The 20,483-nt window shown below is 39.3% G+C and overlaps 1 protein-coding gene across 3 annotated transcripts in view; it reads left to right on the top strand.

Annotated features, from left to right (window-relative positions):
* Window positions 1-20,483, top strand: part of RABGAP1L (RAB GTPase activating protein 1 like) — a 563,059-nt gene that overhangs the window by 409,526 nt on the left and 133,050 nt on the right. Inside the window, exon 1 of one of the 3 annotated variants that reach the window (XM_032463696.1) lies at window positions 13,905-14,600. The exons of the other annotated variants lie outside the window; for them this stretch is intronic. Coding sequence (XP_032319587.1) covers window positions 14,433-14,600 — 168 coding nt within the window. The 5' untranslated portion in view covers window positions 13,905-14,432. Of the gene's footprint in view, window positions 1-13,904; window positions 14,601-20,483 lie in introns of those variants that run through there. 3 annotated transcript variants of the gene reach the window in all.

The raw sequence follows: 20,483 nt of genomic DNA, 5'->3' as shown, positions 1-20,483 counted from the left end.
TAGGACCCTTTTTGATTTTGGTGACATTTAAGCAGGCTCTTGGAAAGTTCTTACCTTCTATTTTTTATTGGATAGAATATGCCATAGTATTTCAAAGTACTATATTTCCAGACAAGTGATATATTTTAAAATAGAGAATTAAATCTTACTCTTAGATTAAGTTTATTTTTCATCCAACTACCACTTTAATACAATAAGCAATTTCAGGAAAGGGATTTTGTGTATAACTGTGGCTGTCATTACTTGGTATTTTATGCTATGTTTGGGCAATTTTAGGGCAAAGAGAAGAAATCAAAGAAGTTCTTGCTGTACACACTTGCAGATGAAGCCTTGTTGTTGGAAAATAAATGTGTTCACATTTCAGAGCAAAAACAGCAGTTGACACGAGTATTTGGAGAGCTAAAGGACTGAGGCCTCTTTTAAGAACAGGACCATTCGGGGCCTGCAGGAGCTTGTGTGTGTGTGTGTGTTCAGCTACTCAGTCTGTCCTGTCTGCAGTCTGCACTGCTTCTCCAGGGTTATGTGCAGACCACAAGCCTTAGAGTGGTTATACCTGCCTTTAGGGCCCGTTGTCTTACAGACAGTGCAACGCTTATGCTTTAGACTTTCAGTTCTTGAAGACTGGCTAGACTTTTCAACTTGTATTTAAATGTTGTAGTATCCCATGATCAGAGCATTATAACCCGGGGTATCACTGATGGGGAAGAAAAAAATAAAAACTATATGCAAATGTAAAACAAATGGAAATTGGAACTTAATTCTTTGGCTAAATTGTTTATCTAGCCTGGCTAATTCCATTTCAAACATCTTTCCATTTACTTGTAGTTTTTATCTTCTTTAAATGTAATAGCTCAAGGGGGAGACATACGGAAGTGCCTTCCATTTACCACAGTGATTTCCATGTCATTTTCTTGAGTTTGATTTCAGTCCTGTTATTAGTAAATTCTGAGCATCTGCCTTCTTGGGCAAATGAACTTGTCAATCAGACATTTTATTAAAAGTGTATGTTATATTAATATTAGTTTTTGGGTACATGTTGGCATTGTTTAGAGACTGCTGTTTCAGAACTTCAAAAATTTGATTTTGCATAAGTATTACTTATAAGCAAATAAGTTACTACTTTCATCAACACTTACATGCTTTGCTTCCATATGAATTGGAAAATGTTATTTTGTTTAACACTCCCCTTCCCAATATATTTTACAAAATCAAAATTTAAATGAAACCAGTAACTTCTGGACTTCCATTTAAGTCCATCCTGCAAAATATGCAGATCTGTCTGTTGATCCGCCTACAGAAAACTAGCCAGACTGATGACCGAGACTCCACCTTCCCCAAGTCAAATTTATTTGTTTCTGAAGGAGCTACCAACTGAGAGTGAGCACTGTTGCTGTATAACATTGAGTTTTGTTTATTTTCTTATAGCTGTTACACTGTTTTATTACATCAGTATGTTCCCTCTCTTTTAGAAATCCACAAACATTTCACTTGTCTTCATTTTGACCTTTCTTCTTACAAATTTAGACATTAAATAAAGAGATAGCTACTTACCATCCTCTAGTTTAATACATTATTTTTAAAAAATTAAGTTCATATTTAATTCTAATTATACCTCACTTCTTCATTTGAGATTCAGTCATTTATTGATTTATTCAATGTTTATGTAAATAATCTGTGACCACAGTGACTAGGAACTGTTGGGTAGTGAAGATGAAAAGATGAATATGTTGTAGTTAATTTTGAGGGGTTCACTGAGAAATAGGGGAAGCAGGCGTGTATACAAATATGGTCATGAACACCTGGGACAGGATGCAAAGGCAGAGGAGGGAAGTAATGACAAGGATTACTTGAAAGAGAAAGTGACATGTGAGTCTTGAAAGATTAGCAAGAGAAGACAAGACGTGGTATTATAGGCAAAGAGAACAGCATGTGTAAGGAGCAGAAACATCATGAAATACATCATGTTTGGGAAGAATCTCCATGAGAACATCGAGCATGAGGTGTCAAGTTAACAGGTGTAATTGGAAAGGTAGGATAGGCCTAGATTGTCTGAAAAGTGTCTTATAGTTAAGGTTATGTGCTGACCTCTGAGCCTGCGGTCCAGAGGGTGCCCTTAAACAGTTACAGGGTCAGATATGATATTTTAGGAAGATAAATTTGGAGACAGTGAGAGGGAGATTGAAATGTGAAGATACTGGTAATACATACGGAGACTAGTTAGAAGACTATTAAGGGGAGAAATCATGAAGGCTGCTTTAGCCAAGGCTGTAACAGTGGGGGTGGGGGTGGTACAAACTGAGCAGCCTTTCCCAGGTGCTGTCAGGGAGCCTTGGCAACAGCTGGACGTTCCAGGTGATGAGTACAGAGGCTCATTGCTCTTCTCCACTTTCTCTCTTTCTCATCCTCTCCAAAACGTCCCTGTCATGTCCCCTCTTCAGCATTAAGGAACGGAGCTGCATATGGAGGGGGTTTTTTTGCAGAGGAGGCAGCTTGCTAGACCTTACACTCTCACTTGCTGTTCATTTAGTGATAACTGGGCTGTCCCCAGACAACTGAATAGCACTACCCGATGAGCTTCTGCTTAGTTCTGCTTAACACGGTATGTTCTGGACTCCATTAATAATTAGAGTTTCAGAGAAAGTGACCAAACCAATTGATCTTTTAACCAAACTTTGTGCCTCAAAGTCAGCAACTTCGAGAGCACCACTGTGTTCATGCATCATGGGTGCTTTCCGCATGGTGTGCTTTTTCCCCTAACTTGGTGAAGAATATCATCTCTGGCAGTTCTGTATCAATGAGTTATATAAAGGAGGACATAATAAGCCACATGTACTTGGAGAGTTACACAAAGATAACGAAGGGCTGTTTTTCTTTTATGATGCTTCTCAGATTCAAGCATGGCTCTGTTTCCATGACAACCACACCAGTCCAGGCTCTCATTTTCTCACACTGGGCTTACTGCAAAAGCTTTATGACTTAGCTACCTTCGATACCTTCCTCTCTGAAACTCCCCTGCCCTCAGCTACCAGATCAGTCATTCTAAAAACGGTCTTCACTGCACTATTCACCTGTCTGTTGTCTGCTGTAAGCCCTTCCCCTAGCATTTCAATTTCATCATATTCTGGTCTCAGATGTGCCTACCAGCCTTAACTGTGCCTGCCAGGCACATTATTACACACTGTCATGTGGATCTCCTAATTGTCCTGATTGTGGGTCTCGTCTCTGCCATAAAGGCTATGATGCCACTGAGGGTAGAGAACACATTATGTACCGGTTTTGTATTCACCTGGCACCAAGCACAACTCTGGGCTCATGGTGTATACACAGAGAATGGAATATTCCCTCTTTCACTCTTTGCCCCTGGGTTCATTTATTCCTCTCTGTCCTCACTGGGTTTAAGGGCTGTTTCTGGCTGTTTTGTGTTTCATTTCTTTCCCCTCCCTAAAGGAGTTGACAGTTATATAGCATATATTATCCACAGCTCGCAGGACACTTTAAAAACCAATATGATATCTTTGTTTTTAAATATAGAAGCCTCTTTCTTCTTTACCAAAACCACAGTGATTCAGCTACTTGTATGTCTAAAATGGTTTCTGCATTGTCTGTGGCCAGTCTTTATGATGGTTATAGATTAATAGTAGGTTTTTTGGAGGCATAACATTTGTTATTAATCATGTCATTACTGCAGTTAACCAGGCAGACCAATTTAATATGAAGTATGGTCTCTTTCTTTAATGTGCATAGGCACAGGTTTGGAGGGAAAAAAAAAGACGACTTGACATTCATGAAGGATATATTCCAAGATGCTCTTGAACTTCCTAATGTTTTAATATCACTATGATTTTTTATTCAGTTTCTTTATAAAAGTGAGACGAAATAACTTCCTTGCCATAAGAATGTATAATAACTGAGAGGAACAAGACTATAAGCTAAGCTCACTCACCATCTGTTACATGGGAGTAACTAACTAATTTCATTCCTCAGCAAACCCACAAGTTGCTGTGCTGTGGTCTCCTGGGGTCTCTCAGGGAGAGCTGAAGCGATAAATACTACACCTATAAATGTCAAGGGGTCCCTTTAGTTGACGATTGGTTACTGAAGAAAAAAGAGATTCAGAAGGCTCTGTAAAATAATAAACTTTTAAAGTAAAAATGAATGAATGAATGAATGAATGAAGCTGAGACAAGAATCTTATTTTATGGTTATATTTTTCTAATAACTTGTCAGTCGAGATTTTTCAAAAGCTTTCTCTCCTCTCCCCTGTGAGCCTCTCCCTGATACTTTCTAGTTGCAGGGAAAGAGAGTACGTAAAAAAGAAGTAAACAGTTTCAAGTAGTGATAAATGTCATGAAAGAAATAATACAAAGGGATCTAATGTGTTATTACCCTCCATTAGATAAAGATGGCAAGAAAAGTCTTCTGTGAGCAAAATAACATTTGAGTTGAATGATGCAGTGGAACCAGACGTATGAAAATTAGAGGCAACGGCAGATCCAAGGGCCCTGAGGCAGAAGCATTGTATATTCAGAACAGAAAGGAGGCCAGCGTGACTGGAGCAAAATGATTGAGTGAGCAAGATATAGAGAGGAAGAAGATGTGGTCAGAGAGCTAGGCAGGAGCCAGATCAGTAGATACACAGAATAGTAAAGCATTGGCATTTGGGTTACACGGGAAGCTAGTACAAGTTTTAAGCAGGGAGAAATTTGATACGATTTATGGTTTTAAGCCCATTTTGAGGAATTCTGATATATGGAATGTGGATTTTAAAAAGGCAAGAGTAGAAGTATGGAGACAAGATAAGGTGTTACTTTAAGGCCAAACAGGAAGTGATGGGTGCTTAGACCAAGGTGGAGACAATTTAGATGGAAAAAGAGGACAGATTCAAGATAATATGTATATAGGGCCGACAGGACTCAGAGATAAACTGGATTTGGAAGGCTGAGGAAAGTGAGAAATCAAGGATGTTGTCGAGATGGGGCAAACTGATTTTGCAGATCATGATTCTGCAAATCATTTATTTTGGCAATAATTTTACTACAACATATTATGGGACTGAAATGAGACTGTGCATGGAAACAGATGGCACAATGTCTGGCCCCAACAAGAACTTGTGAGATTTTTATCCTTACACCCACCTCAGCACATTTTCATTAGGAATTTATGTTCTCACATTATTATTTATTTAGGTCGCCAAATTTCAAAAGCAAGTGATTAGCGAGCCCATTGGTGAGTGTTATATGAGATTCAGTCATTCATCAACTAAGGACCTCCTGAGCTCCTTCCATAGGCAGTTACTGTACTGAGTGCTGGGAACATACTGGTGGGTGAAGCTAATGCAGCGCCCACCCTATCTGGCAGGTTAGATGATTTCCCTAGCAGTATAATTATCCAACTAGTCATTAAATTACATCAGGGATGATTAAGAGGAATGTCAAGTATACTATGAGAGCATCTCTTCATGACTTCCATATTTTTCCTCATTTACTTCATTTATTCCCATATTTCATTTTGCCCATGACTACCAGTGATTTCTAAACCCATCTCTCAGCTCCAGATTCACATTTCCCATGGCCAGTGGAACATCTCCAACAGATTGCTACATTTTCCTTGCTCACTGCATCCATCCTCCATCCTTTCCTGTCCTCAGTGCTTTCCCTATCAGTTAATATCTTTACTGTTATCCCAGTTTACGAAGCTAGAAATGTCACAGATGTTAATAACATTAGCAACTTCATAATGTTACTGTTTTAAGCCTCATTTTCTTAATGAAAAATGAGACTCAAAGAGGTTCACTTTCCTGAAGTCACATGAAGTGTAGTTTTAAGTCCAGGTCTCTCTGACATGTCAACTTTTGTTTTTTCCATGACAGCAAATTGAAGGATTATTAAAAAATTTCAAAGGAAAAATAACAGAGGAAAAACATTCCAGAAAGAGGGAAGAACATTTTAAAAGGCTCAGAAATTTGAAAGCATCAATATCTCTAATCAGAAAAATGCTTATCTATCCCTCCCATGAATAATGATCATATTTTATCCACGTTGAATGCTGAACCATTTCAACAAACGGTTATGGGATAGCCACTGTGTGTTAAGTAATTGCCTCTGCTAAGTTTTTAAGAAAAAAAGAAGGATAATGCACGATACTTAACCTCTAAGGGCCTTCTAGCAGGGAAGAGAGACCCTAAGTGTTGATTTCAGTGCGGCTCATTAAAGTATAGACATGTTAGGAGAGAGACAACAAGGGTGGAACCAGAGCAGCAGGAAGGCCATGGACCCCAGCCCTGGGGCTGAGGGAGGGTTCCTGCAGGAGGTAATATCAGAGTTGAGTTTTAACAAATTAGGAAAAGGAAGTGAATTAGAGGGGAAGCACAGTTCAAGGAAAGGAGAAAGCAAGAACAAGGACATTGAGGTACGCAACTCCCTGGTGTATGCAGGGGAACTTCAGGAGCTCGAGTATTGCAGATGGTGGATGTCCCAGCATATCATCCTAAGGGCTGAGCTCAAATCAGAAGAGACAAGAGTGGAGAAGATGACATAGTTTTGAGAGATAATGAGGTTAGATCAGCCAGACTTGAGTGATGGATTGAGTAGTAAGTGGAGGTAAAAAGAAGACTATAGGATGACACCCAAGTGTCTGCTGGGGCGATTGGGTGGATAAGGATACTGTTTGCCAGAATAGGAAACGTAAGAGGAGGAACTGCACTGGGGAAGAAATGGTGACTTTGGACATGCTGGGGTTAATTTGCATGTGGGGCTGCATATGTCCAGTAAGGAGACGGGTGTGCAGATTGGGAGCCCTGATCTCAGGATTGGGTTGTTCAGTGGAAATTAAAAAAAGAAAGGTATGGATAAGATTACAATGAGCATAAGTTTTTTGCTTTGTTTTTGGTTTTGTTTTTGTCATTTCTTTTAGAACCAAGACACATTGGTCCTGCTATATATTCACAGAGACATGACTATGTAAATCCTCTTGTCTCCACTGGGCTAACTTGACTGGCCTCTAAGATCTAGGCTGTTTAACTCTGCCTCCTTCATGGTTTCAGATATCTCAAATCTAAAACACTTATAAATCAGATGTGTAAATTATAGTTGCAGTTACCACTTGGTAGCTACACGATCTTGAGCAAGTCACTTAACTTTTCGAAGCTCAGGTGCCTTGTTTGTAAAATGGGCATAGTTGGTTATTAAGATTACTTGCAGTAACGCATACTCTAAGGTTTGGCATAGTTCATGGCTGTCACAGATACTGAATAAATGGTAATTATTATTCATACTTGCAGTCATTGAAATATTTATCAAGGGTCTGTAATGTGTAAGGTGTTTCGTTAGGTCCTGCTTGGAACAAATGTGTATATGAGATAGGTCAGAGGAGGGAGGTGGATAGGAGACTGATCACCTCCAGTGAAAGTAAGGAAAAATCACCTCCACTCTCACCAGTTGGATACTTGTGAAATTCTGCTGAATCCATTTGAAGCCGTGAGTGGGAAGTAGGGGAGAGGGAAATAGTATGGCTGTACAATCTATTACCATCTTTATTTCAGAACATGGACTTGTCTATTACAAAAAAAAAATGAGTGTCCCCATCTTGGCATTTTCATTTTGTGGAAGCAAATTCACTTGCTAATATGTGGGCTGACCCATATAACTCCTCCGCTGAAAATATTATTTTTCACAGTGACAGCTGTTAAACTACACCTAGCATTATTCTATGTAACACGAAGATGCTAGAGATAGCAAATTTAGTAGAGAACTGGAGATGGACCATGGGAAGGAGGTAGAGGCAATTCACAGCTTATCAGGATGAATATACCACCTCATGATTTTCACCAACAATGGCAAAAGACACATACATTTAAAAAAAAAAAAGTAAAATTCTGATCTAGCTTAAGAGAATCAGGGAATAGTCTAGATTCCATATGTCATAATTTTAACCTGATCATTTTAAAATTAAAAAACAGGCTGTGCTAATATTTATTTATGCCTTCTGCTTAAACTTGAAAATAAATACGAGCCTTATACAGACTGCCCAGGGACGAGGATGCATGAACTGAGACAGCACTCCATTATCAAGCCTGCATCACTCACGTGGCTTCAGAAAAGCCGCTGTTATGCGGGCAACGTGGCTGAGCTGTCAAGGATGTAGCCTCTCTGACTGATTGAAGAAGAGCCTGCTTCTCAGTTAAAACTTGAGAAGGCAGATGTGCTCTGTCATCACAAGTGTGTGTTTAGAAGTGACTACTCTCAAGGCAGGCTTTGGAAGCCCCGTCTCAACTCAAATCTAAGAATCTAGATTCTTTCATGCCAGATGGCAAGCACAGGCTCTGGACCAATTCTGTGTGGAAGAAAATGGGGGAGCACAGTCTTGCTAATGAGATAGTTTTTTTAAAATGGGCTGCATTAATTCAAAGATAGCAAGTTACAGAGCAGGAAATGCAAGGTTCTCTGCTGTGCAGCGAGGCTCTGGGATCTTAGCTTCCTGGCTCTGCCTCAAACAAGTTTTATGATTGTGAGCAGGTCACTTATCTGCCACCTCAGTCTTTTTATCAGTAGGGTGAACGTATCAGACCTGGACGTCTTCTAGGGTCTAACAACATTGCATTATTTTATGATTCTGTTACCATATCCAGAGTATCTAGTGTATCAATGTGGGTACCACTTTCTTGAGAGATACTGTCCAAAAACATCTCCTTGGGGCAGGAGGTAGGATTGTGAGCATTCTACAACGGTCCAGAAACCAGCTCATAGGAGGCCCAGTCAGTGGCAGGGATGGTTAGCTTGATGAAAAGGAGATTAGTTGTGTTCAGATATTTTAACTAACATCGCATTAAAAAAGTAGACTTATTCTGTGTTGTTATAAAATACATGACCCAATTCAGTAACTGGAAGTTTCAGATTTCTGGCTTCCCATAGGTAGCCCTTTCTAAACAAATATAAATGTCCAGTAATAAAAATAGGCATCCCTTTGAGCTAATTGTCAACGAAGAAAAGGGAGAAGAGGCAAAGAGACCAACTCTCAAAGAGACTGTAGAGAAGTTCTTGCATTAATAAAGGCATTACTCTTGAATCTGGTCACGAGGATAGGTGATAAGGTAAGAACGATGCTACCGTGACTATTCAGAATGTCATTAAATTGCTTTTGGTGGGGGAAAGTTCTTTTTTCTATCAGAAAAGAAAAAGAAAATGAAAAACTCCTTTAAGATAGTTATGCCTGAAGTATCACAAGAGATCAGAACATTCTTTAAACAAACAAACAAAAAACCTGGGTAAATCTGTAATGTTTTGCGGGAATCTTTTTTTTCCCCTCTGAGATCTAACAGACTTCTTACTGGAACCACCCACCGCAATGTCACTTAACTATGTATTTTCTCATTTTGCACTCTGTTTCCTCGGTGTATGAGTTCCACCTGCAAAATAATGAGGCTTACTGCCCTGTGATGTAACCTGTGTGCTCAGTCTCACTACATTTCATTTTAGCCTTTTCTTCAAGCAGCTTGAATAATCCCTAAAGTTAGAAGCAGCCTCTGACACACCTTTCCACCTTGAGAAGCATGACTTCCTAGAAGGAACGAAGGAAATTGCTAGTTATCTGATATCCACCCTGTGTGGGGACTATGAGATACTCCTTTATATACATTAATTTATTAAATTTTCAGGACAACGTGACTAGGCAGGTGATATTGCTGTTTTACTGAGGCCCAGACAGTGATAAGTGACTTACCCATGCCATTCAGCTAGTAAATGTGACTAAAAGATGATGTAATAAGCAACACTCTGCTTTGCCCTGAGGGACGTGTTTAATTCCCATTACTCTTGCATTTGGTTCCAGGCCAGTCCCAGTAGTATAAGCCCACTTCTGTCTGTATCCATCGCGGACAGCAAAGCCTTGACTAGGTGGTAACAGTGTGTTCCTCCTTTTACAGTGTCCACGTCCTGCTTTGTCTTTGTGTTTGAATGCCTCCCTGATTTTAAGCTCCTTCAGGTTGGAAAGTGTTTACCTCTTTCCCCTTTGTAACCCCTGAAGTAACTACCCTGCATGTTTCTTTGCACTCGGTGTTCTTAATTGCAGTGCTATAAGTGAAGTCAAGTATGCTTTTCATTTTCCGATGGAGATCTGTTTATGTCCTGCGCATGTCCAAAATCATGACTGAGTGGAGTGGCTGAGGAAGAGCACTTGAGCACAAGGCTCTCATTAGGGCTGCACCGCCGCCCACCTGCTTCCAGCTCTCCAGAGCTGCTGTTCTGTAGGCTTTGAGACCATGGCCTGGCCCTCTTTACTTTCCTCTTACTCTGCCTCACTGGCTGATGCGTTCAAATGTCCCCTATTATTGTCAATTTGCTGTTGAACTTCCTTTATAGAATTTTTTAAAAATCTCCTTTATGATAGTGTCAGGAAATTTGAGAAATCATGTATTATTAACTGGTTAATTCAGAAGAGCTTCTTTTCTATCATTAGTTTCATTTTTGGACTACTTTATAACTCAAATATTTATGTCTCAAAAGTATACTGATCAGATTGAGCAATAAATAAATTACATGGGGAGCTGGGGAGACATAAGGGGAAATGCTCCCTGAGATGAGTCACTCTTCTAGAACTTGACAGATCCTTAGGATACATTCTTTCATTTTTATCAAGTGATATTCTAGAAGGATTATTTTACCTCATATTGATCAACAGCGTGTTCTCAAGGGACAACCTGCAAACAGGACCAGGGTTGAAAAATTAATGGAAATTTAAAAAGCAAGGATGCTGCTTGTGTTCTTTTTCTTTGGAGAGGGGCTGTGTATATAGGGCGCTTTTATTCCCCATAAAGTGATTCAGGCTAAGGTGGGCTGGGCTTGGGCTGATGTCCCCCTATGTATGGAACTGAGTAAGCAAGCCTCTGAGAAGAAGTCTGATTTACCTTGCCGTGGAAGGGGGATGGGAGCATAAGGATGGACATTACAGCCTGGGGTGTGCTCAGCCCTGGGGCACAGGGAGGTGAAGCAGCTCTCAGTGCAGTTGTTGCTGGGCAGGGGACACCTGCCAGCTTGGAGGGTCTCCTGTCATCTTCCCACTGACCGTTTGATATCACCAGCCTTCGCCCTTTTCGCCAACCCTGCATGTTGTGGATCCATGGGAATATAATTGTGGTTGCTCAGGGCTGTGGCTCCCTCCTCATTTTCATCCTCACCCTCTAACGAGTGAAGCCCTAGGGCGCAGTTCCAGTCTTGGATGTCGGCAGCTCCTTCTTCTCCCTCCCCTTCACTGGTGCCAGCTCTGCCCCTTCTGGTTCAGGATCTCGGTTCAGGGGCTGGTAGGAATAATCAGCTGGACCTGCCCCCATTTCCCCCTGTTCTTCCTCAGACTCCCTACTGCTTTCATCCCCAGTGCCTTCTGTGGGGCCCTGGTGTAGCCCCAGTTCCTCATACCTGTTGGGGAGGGTGTGCTCTGGACCCCTGCCACCTCCCCCTAAAACTACTTCTGCCGTCCTAGCAGGGGCCACTCAGAGCCCAGGACCGAACCTGTGCCATTTACCTCCTCACAGAATATACATATTTGGGGAGCAGGATGATGGAGAGATGGGGAAAACTGAAATACATGACCACTTGTCTGTAGTGCCTTTTACATAGCATTTCATTACATGTGCCTAAATGTTTTAAGTGTAACTTGGTTTGTGCATTAAAATATCATATTTTAGTTTTTACATTTAATGCTTAGTACATACAGTTTTAACTTCTTTTGTGAGCATCAGAGCCAAACCGTATAGTTCCAACGTCTTCTGATTAAATTTTATTTCTTTTCACCAGAATCCTTTTGGGCAATAAATTTTTTGTTTCTGGTTTATATAAATTAAAAAAGAATACTTCTGCCAGTGTTCTTGGAAACCAAGTCAGTTGGATGGAAATATCTCCCCTATCCTTTAAAAGATCAAACATAAAAAAAAATCCTATTAGCTGAGGAGTCACTTAATTCTTCCTTCTTTTGCAAGTCAAAATACCCCCTTGTTCTTAAATATGAAAATTCTTTTCAAACAAAGAAAATCTCATGCAGAACTTTCCACACAAACAAACAAACAAATTCTCATGCAGAACTCTGCTATGTAAACAAAACAAAAATGGCACTGTTCCTTGTGTGTGGTGTTAGTGGGGTGAGGTTGGGTATGAGAGGCCCAGAACCTCTTCCCACTGCTGGCTGAACCAACTCCCACCCTTGGTAGCCCATCAGACATTTCCTCTAAACCCTTAGGGATCTGAAATAAACACACACACACACACACACACACACACACACACACACACACACACACACACACACACACACACACATATATACATACACATATATGTCATATTCTAATGGCTTTGATTGTTTTACGTTAAAATCTTTACTTTGTATAGTTTTTTGAGAAAGCGTTTTTTGGAAAAAATAGAAGGCTTGACAGCAACATATAAATGTCTTATTTAAGATATTTGTTAATAATACTTTAAATTTTTAACCAAAAAAAAAGTGTTTTATTTTCCTGAGATTTGGAAGAAGAAACCAAACAATATTCTGTTAAGGAAGGCAATATTTTCCTTTATCCCCAATGCTGTGACTAATCTATTTCTGTAAGCAGGATCACAGAGTTATGCTGATAAATATGTGTCCATATTGTTACCTGCAGGAATCTGTAACTCTTATTTGTCAAAGTAAGAAACTAAGGCTCAGAGGAACTTGCTCTGGCTCTCCCAGCTCCATGACTCTTGCATGGAGAAACTGGTCTGGTATTCACGAGACCAGCTACAGAACTCTAGCACCAAGATTCTGAATACATATTAGTTAATTGTTAGGATAAAGTTAAGAAACTCCCCTTAAATGTGATCTTCTTGCCCTTTTGCCCCCATTTGGGCAAATAAGTGAAGAATCACTGATTATTCACAGCAAGGAAATTAAAACTTTAAATTATGGACTGTAAAATTTTAAACTGTGGAGAACTCTCAGTTATATTATCACAAGGGAAGGATTAATTTGATCAGAGAGTTATCAAAACTGGAATTTGACACAACATTGTAAAACAAATATAACTCAATAAAAAATGTTTTTTTTTTTTAAAAAAAAACACCATGTTTTGAACTATTAACCAGTGTTTATCAAGGTCTTTGGCTTAGGAAAATTATTTGTGTTTTGAGAATCCCAACTTGAATAGTTCCTTAAATGTATACTCTTACCATTATGTTGCAGGGTTTTATGCTTTGTCATATTGTGTGTTTATAAAAATCTTCCTTTTCACTATGTTGTACACCTGAAACTTACATAATATTGTGCATCAACTATACCCCAATAAAAATAAAAAATAAATAAAAATAGATTTTTAAAAATCTTCCTTTTAATTGCAGCTATCCTTCCCAGAAGGCTGGGGTACTTCTGCACATTCTGACATTGCAAAAAGTCATTATTGCATAAACACTTCAACTTGAGGGTGTGTCATTTCTCAGTCCTTGCTCTTCTGTCCATCCTCTATCTAATTTCCCCTCTAAGCCTCTCTTCCGTAGCGATTTCAGGAATCTCCCGAGGATCGGAGCATCCCACTTTGAATAGGCAGTATTAAACCAGACTTGTATCTGTTACCGTTATTAGAAAGCAGGAGTGAATAAAGGTCAGCCTTTCAGCCGGCAGGCTGTCTGATTTTTCTGTGAGCATCACGTTAGGAGAAGCTAGTTCATCTGTCTGTGGGTTTAGGATTCAACAGCATAAACTGTCAGCCTAACACTGATTGAAGGTGGACTGGGAGGGGAAGCGCATCTGTCCAACGGCAGACTCGCCATTGGCTTCCTATTACAGCATTCTCCCCCGAGACACACTCTGCGTGCTCATTCACCTACCTCCTTCTCTTCCCTCCCCTTCCTTCCCTACCCCTTCATTACTGATTCGCAGCGAGAGGCAGCAGCAGCAGCAGCAGCAGCAGCAGCGCTGCTTGTCACGAATCAGGGATTGCAATGAGCTCATCCTTTTCTCCTTGCAGCTTCACAACTGCCCTGGCTTCGTGGCCACTGCTGCTGCTGTCTGCTCACACACACGCACGCGCGCACACCCACACACACGCACAGCACACACACTTGCTCTCTCTCACACACATGCTAGACCTTTCTAAGCAGCTTGTCCATTTTTACACACGTATGTGAACTCTCCTGCATCACTCTTGGCCGTTCTCTTGCATTAGATTGCTTTTGCCGTTTTTTTTTTTAATTTAGATCAGCATTTGATTTCATTTCCAGTCTACTTTGGGGCGCTTGCACAGTGGCTGATTTAGCCAAAATGTTTTTCTCGTGGAGACGTTAGCAGACAAATTCCCACCACAGACTGGCTTGTGCGTGCTCCTGGGGAGACCGAAGCCTGGCTCCCCTCCTACCACAGTTCTCAAAATTGTGGCTAAGAGATCCAGCTCTCTCATTCTGGATACCTACTTACTGCTCATGGAAGAAGGGGTGCCCTGCCCAGCCCCAGCTGCTAAGCTTACACCTCCTGTCAAAAAGTCCCAGGACATGCACGACGAGAGGACCAAGCTGGTGAATGAGTATGCGTGTCGAGTGCTGGAACTTCTGGGGATGGGGCATCGTCTGTTTGTGCCTCGGCTTCTGGCGGTGAGACTGTTTTTCATTGAACTTCATTTGTAGAGAATCTGCCACCCTCTGTGAGAATTGCTTGTTTCCCTGGACGAGGCTTGCGGTCTCCTGTTTTCTTCCCCTTCTCCCCACTTCACTGAGAAGGAGGTGCTGCGCGGCCACTGCCCTAGGGCTCTGTCCGAGCCTGGTCTACGCCACTCCTTAACTGGCTAGCGGAGATAAGGCTTTCCTCTCCGAGCCCGGGACCACATTAGTGGCATTATCTTTGTGGCAGGGGGAAAAAAAAAAGAGCTTTTCTGGCTGGCTAGGCTCAGCCATGAAGCAGAATACCCAAGTGCTTGATGGAGGCATTCTGTTATTTATGTCTCCAAAGGGTTAAATTTTACCACAGACATTATAGTGACTTATCTAGACTGTGTGTGGTTTGCTTTCTAACCTCTCCATTTGATTGCCAATTCGATTGTTTTTTTGTTTTTTGGGGTTTTTTTTTTATAGGCAATTTTACCCCCTAAAAATCCTTGGTTAGGAAATTACAGATTTCTCTCCTGGAATGTTCGAACTGTGTATCTCTGAAACGGCTTAAAGCTGGTGGGTCTGTGCTGCAAGTCTGGGAAGTCTGGCTTGCTTGGTTTTGATTTCCTAAACAAGAGAAAAATCACCCTTCCTCACTTCCTACCAAGGGTTAAAATTAAATACCCACAATCACTGGTGTGGGGGTTTCTCTTTAGTGGCTTGAGAACTACACCTGGCAACTGTTCTATAATATAATTGGGCTGCAGTAGTCCTATACCGTTATTTGGTGACTGGACAAGAATAATTTATCTTTGTCTGTGGTATACAATGGAATTTAATACCATTCTAGACTGTTCCCTCATTTGGCTCTCTCATATTTGAGTCTTTTCAGAAGTACAATATTGACTGGACTGAATTTAACTCTTTCTGCTTACTTATCTCCCTCCAGTATGGTTCATCTCTGTTTATACTTATCCTTACAATTATTAATTCAGGCTTCACATACGTATTTGCATGTAAATATAGTCTCTCCAGTATAATCATAACAGATATATTAAGTAGCCATGTGCATAAGGGATTTCTCACCCCGAGGAAAGTCTGTTTATCATTGCAAGGTGAAGTTAGATGCAATGACCAGCATACAGTTATAGGGAGGGGGTTGGTATTTTTGAGAAATGTAATTGTCAAGAAAGAAGAGCTTAATACTTAGGTTTTAATGCCTAGGTGAGGTCATCAATGCTCACTTGAATTTTGTTGCCCTGTATCACATTCTTTTTTCTTAATAAAGGAGAAAACTGAAGATTCATGATTCTACTAGAAAGGAATTTTTTTTTAACAGTGAAATAAAAAGCATTTTATTTCAGGAGCTCTAACACCACGAAATGATAAATATATTTCACCAAATTCTATACATCTCTTTGAGGAATCAGTTTTTGTCTAATATATCTCCATATTCTTAAGACTACTTAACTTTGTATCTCAAGGGGCTTCCATTGGTAACTTTACAGTGATCCAGTGCTGCCTTCCTTTGGCATTTACATTTTCAGCATCTTGAAGAAAAACATAAAATTGTTAACTAAGAATCTCTCATACTTAAATCTGCATCAGGGCTGACTTTAAACTGCCTCTAGTGTAAAGCAAGTTGCAATAATGAAATTCATAGGGAGGTGGGTTCACAAGCATCAGATATCTGTGTGCTACAACCATACAGTCAGTTTGGATGCCCAGTTAGTTATCTGAGGTGGTCCATCCCTCAGGTTGTTTTGGTCTCTAACATTACAGGTACTAATGCCACTTGCCTTATATATGAAAAGTATATGCTAGGTTGCCTGTGGGGCCATTGGGAAATCTGACTTTGTTACACAGTATTGTACTTAAAAGATTACCGATAGAACTAGGGTACTCTACATTTTGGGAAATCACATGCCCTTTAATTAGCAATATGGCTGTGAATTGGGATCAGCTATCCAATGAGTTATTGCTCAAAGTTTAGCCTGTGTTCCAGGGGGAGGTGCAGTTGTTCAGCCTTGTGTTATTGGACTGGCTAATGATGTTGGATCGATGGCTAATCTGCGCAGGGTGGTCCTAAGAGGAATCCTGCCATATACAATGTTGCAGTCTTTCCATTACCAGTCAAGAGAGCAAGCACTGAAATTTAGCGTTCTAGTCATGTTTTGAATATGAATGTGTGTGGGTTAAACACATACAGATCCCTAATTTTACTTTTATGATCCCAGTAGTTTTTTTTTTTTTCTTTCTTTCTTTCATATAAGGCAAGGTCATTTTCTTAATGAACTAGTCAAAATAAATGAAGATTTACCAAGACAGTGTTTTTAGATATGGACTCTGAGCCTTATTTATCATTCCCTGATTCACAGAAGGACCATCAAACTACGAGAACATCAAGCACATTTGGAATTTTTGTTTATTTTCCTTCAAAGGTACACCTAGTAAAGAATAGTTTACCGTTGATGAATCAAGTGCAAGCACTCCATTTTAGACGTCACCACAGGCATAAATTCTGTGTGCAGACTTGCCAAACACACGTTTCTTTGGTGAAATTAAAATACCAAAGCAAGAGACACAGGTATCCTAGATACCAGCTAAGTAATGTCTTCCTGTTCTAAAGCCTGTGCTTCCAGACGGTTCCCAGACCTCCAAACACATTTCTCAACAGAATGGAAATCCTGTAAGACACCATAACTAAAGGAAGAAAAAGCCATTTGTGGTGAATATAGTGAAGATGAGAAAGAGAACCATGCCTGGGTTTTTGTTTTGTTTTTCAAATAATCCCCTAAAATAATCAAACTTAGATTTTGCTGCTTATCAGAGGCCCTTAAAGAAAGATTTGTCATCCAAGAATAATGAGAGGTTTGGAATAGAAGCATCTGGAGCTAACACTCACATGTTAGAGCTGTTCATTCCCACCCACCCTGCCTTCTCTTTTTTAATCGCTTTAAAATGTGATACCGTGGCACTGAATTTTTCAGTGGGAAAAATACACTCAGAATGGTATTAGCAATGGCATGTAGCCAAAGTTCATGTTCTGTAAGTATGTGAAATTTGGAGAATGAGGAAAAACTTTTAGTTATTGTTCAAATTCTCTCCCTTTTCCCCCTAGATTTGTTTTTTCTTTTTGCTATTATATGACATGGGAAATTGTCAGATCATTATATATTAACATCATATCGGGGGGAGGGTATAGCTCAAGTGGTAGAGCGCATGCTTAGCATGCATGAGGTCCTAGGTTCAATCCTCAGTGCCTCCTTTAAACATAAACAAACTTAATTACCTCCCCTCCCCACCAAAATAAAATAATTATACAATAATAAATAAATATTTCAAAAATTCATATATAAACATTCCATTAGATCATTATATATTAACAACATCTAACAGTGTTGGCTGTTGTTTCAGTATTCGTGATCTGGGCTCTGTGCGTGGTGAATCCAAGGGATTCTCAGGACAAGGAGGATTGACATGTGTCTATAGTCAGATGCTCCAGCTGTCCCTTTAATAGCCATTTTAAGGTTTAATTTTGATCAAATTTCTTATACTGTCAAATTGCATCCTACTTTTGTTTTTATAATTTGTTGACTTTCTTAAAACACAAAGTTATATGGACAGACAAAGGAAGAGCAGGAAGCACATAATTTCATAATTATGTACTTACAAAATTTATCTTCTTAAGTTATACTTCTACATTTCCCATGCCCGCATGCCTCTTCATAAATAAGAACGAAAATGAAACAGAGAAAATTCTTTTCAAAAAAAGAACATTAATTTTAAAGAGGAGATGAAAAAGCAGAGGAGAAAGTTTGTCTCCCATTTTTACCTCTTGCTGACTGCTGCGAGGATTACTCAAGAGATTGTAACTCTTAAAAGAAGTTAGACTCAAGTATAAAAGTTACCGTGTATACATCTGAGGCCCCCCAAAATATGAAGATAAATTTTATATCAAAATAAGCCTTAAATCTACTTTATAATTTGCATTTTTAAAATTTTAACTTTTTAATAGTAGATATCCTTGAAGCAGACCTTTATGAATTCATGGAACAAGTATACGTTGATGTCTGTTGTGGGCCTGGCAATGAGCTTAGTTCATTTTACTGGGGCAATGGGAAGGATTCTTAAATTAACATCCTCTTACCTTTGCCTCTAGATATTTATTTCTACCTACTTGAAAAGAAATAGATATGACTTGATTAAATGTTTTTATAATTATCCAGGTAATCTTTTTATATAGTTCTGTTCATAGAAATGAAGAAAGAGGTAATGTTACCTTTGGAGATGTAATTGGTAAACATGTTTCATGTCATCACGTAAAAGGATTGGACAGAAAGTTTGGAGAGCAAAAGATGAGTGTTAGTAGAGCCACTGCTTTTCAAAAGTTACCATTTATTAGTTCTTATTCAAGAGCTGGTAGAGTTCTTTCCTTTATTGTACAAACACCTCTTTGCTTATTCAAGTTCCCTAATTCTTGTTTATATTACCTTCTGGCTAACACTACTTAACAAATAATGTTGGGAAAGTAATTGCATTTTAATTATTTGACTATTCCTTCACTATGGTTCTGAAAGCAATATAGAAAAACTCTGAGGATTTCCCAGTTGAAGAACAGTCTTTCCAGTTTAAATCACTTCTTCTAGCCTGATGGGGTTCTCTGCAGTGAGTACAGATGGACAATGTCTAGAAGCCAGCACACCCTCTTTTGGGTACTTAGTTTGCTTCTTGAAATGTTTGTTACTCTTTCTTTTAGAGGTATAGATAGTTTTTTCACCTTTTTTTTTTTTTTTTCTTAATGGAGATACTGGGGATTGAATCCAGGACCTCATGCACCACTCTACCACTGGTTTATAACCCCCCACCCTAAGGGGTATGTATTTTTAAAGCTTGGGTCTTATCACAAGATCATGTGTCAAACTTCTCTTCATTGTTGGAGGAGAGGGTTAGCATGTCATTGTAAACTTAATTGTAACCATCAGTTAAGTTAATATATCCATAATCAGCTCACTGAAAATTGGTATGTGTGGTTGAAGCCATGTTTTAGTTTCATAGAAAGCACCCCTACTTGTAGTTTGGACTAATATTATTATATCAACGCTTGACGTTTGTGAAATACATATATTTAACAAAATAATAGGTACAAAATGATTCAAATTTTGTCAAATACATATGAGATGTATGTATAGAGAAAGAAAAAAGGAATATAAGCAATAACAAAATGTTAACTATGTTTATCTCTGGATGGTGAGGCCTTTTAGGCTTTGAAAAATATAGTTCCCACTTTTTCGGCACTGAACATGTTATCAGCAAAAAATCTATGACCCCACTATGTAGACATACACACATATATGTATAAAAATTATGATTTAACAAAGTATTTATTAAAAAGCAAACAATTTTCTGATAAATTCTTTAGACATCCAGATCTTTGTAGAGCGAGAGCTATCTATTCCTCAATTATAGAAGGAAAAACCTTTCAGGTTGTCAGAAAATGGAGAGTTGGCCCTCTAAACTTGTAATCTTCTTGTGGCATCCAAAGGCATTTGAGGTGATACTTAATGATTATGGAGGTCTCTTAAAGATAGAAAATTGGAGGAGAAAGCCCATCGGAATCAAAGTAGGACTGCAGGTTGTCTTCTGGAACACTGGCAAGCAAAGCTTTTATTAATGTGTTTTTTGCTTACTGGCATTTTTCCCCCGATGGGGTTGTCTTCTGTCATTTTTTTTTTTCATTCACAATGAAATTAACTTTGTTTCAGTCCATGAGAAGAATATGAATTCTTACAACTTAGACTGCCTGATTTATGGAATTTAAAATGTCAGTGATAGCAGGATACTGTTTTTAGCTACTAACATACCAGTATCTGAGCATATTTGGGCAAC

The sequence above is a fragment of the Camelus ferus genome, chromosome 21 (genome assembly GCF_009834535.1).
Source record: "Camelus ferus isolate YT-003-E chromosome 21, BCGSAC_Cfer_1.0, whole genome shotgun sequence".
Classification (NCBI taxonomy): Eukaryota; Metazoa; Chordata; class Mammalia; order Artiodactyla; family Camelidae; genus Camelus; species Camelus ferus.
This window is presented reverse-complemented; position numbering and strand designations above follow the sequence as displayed.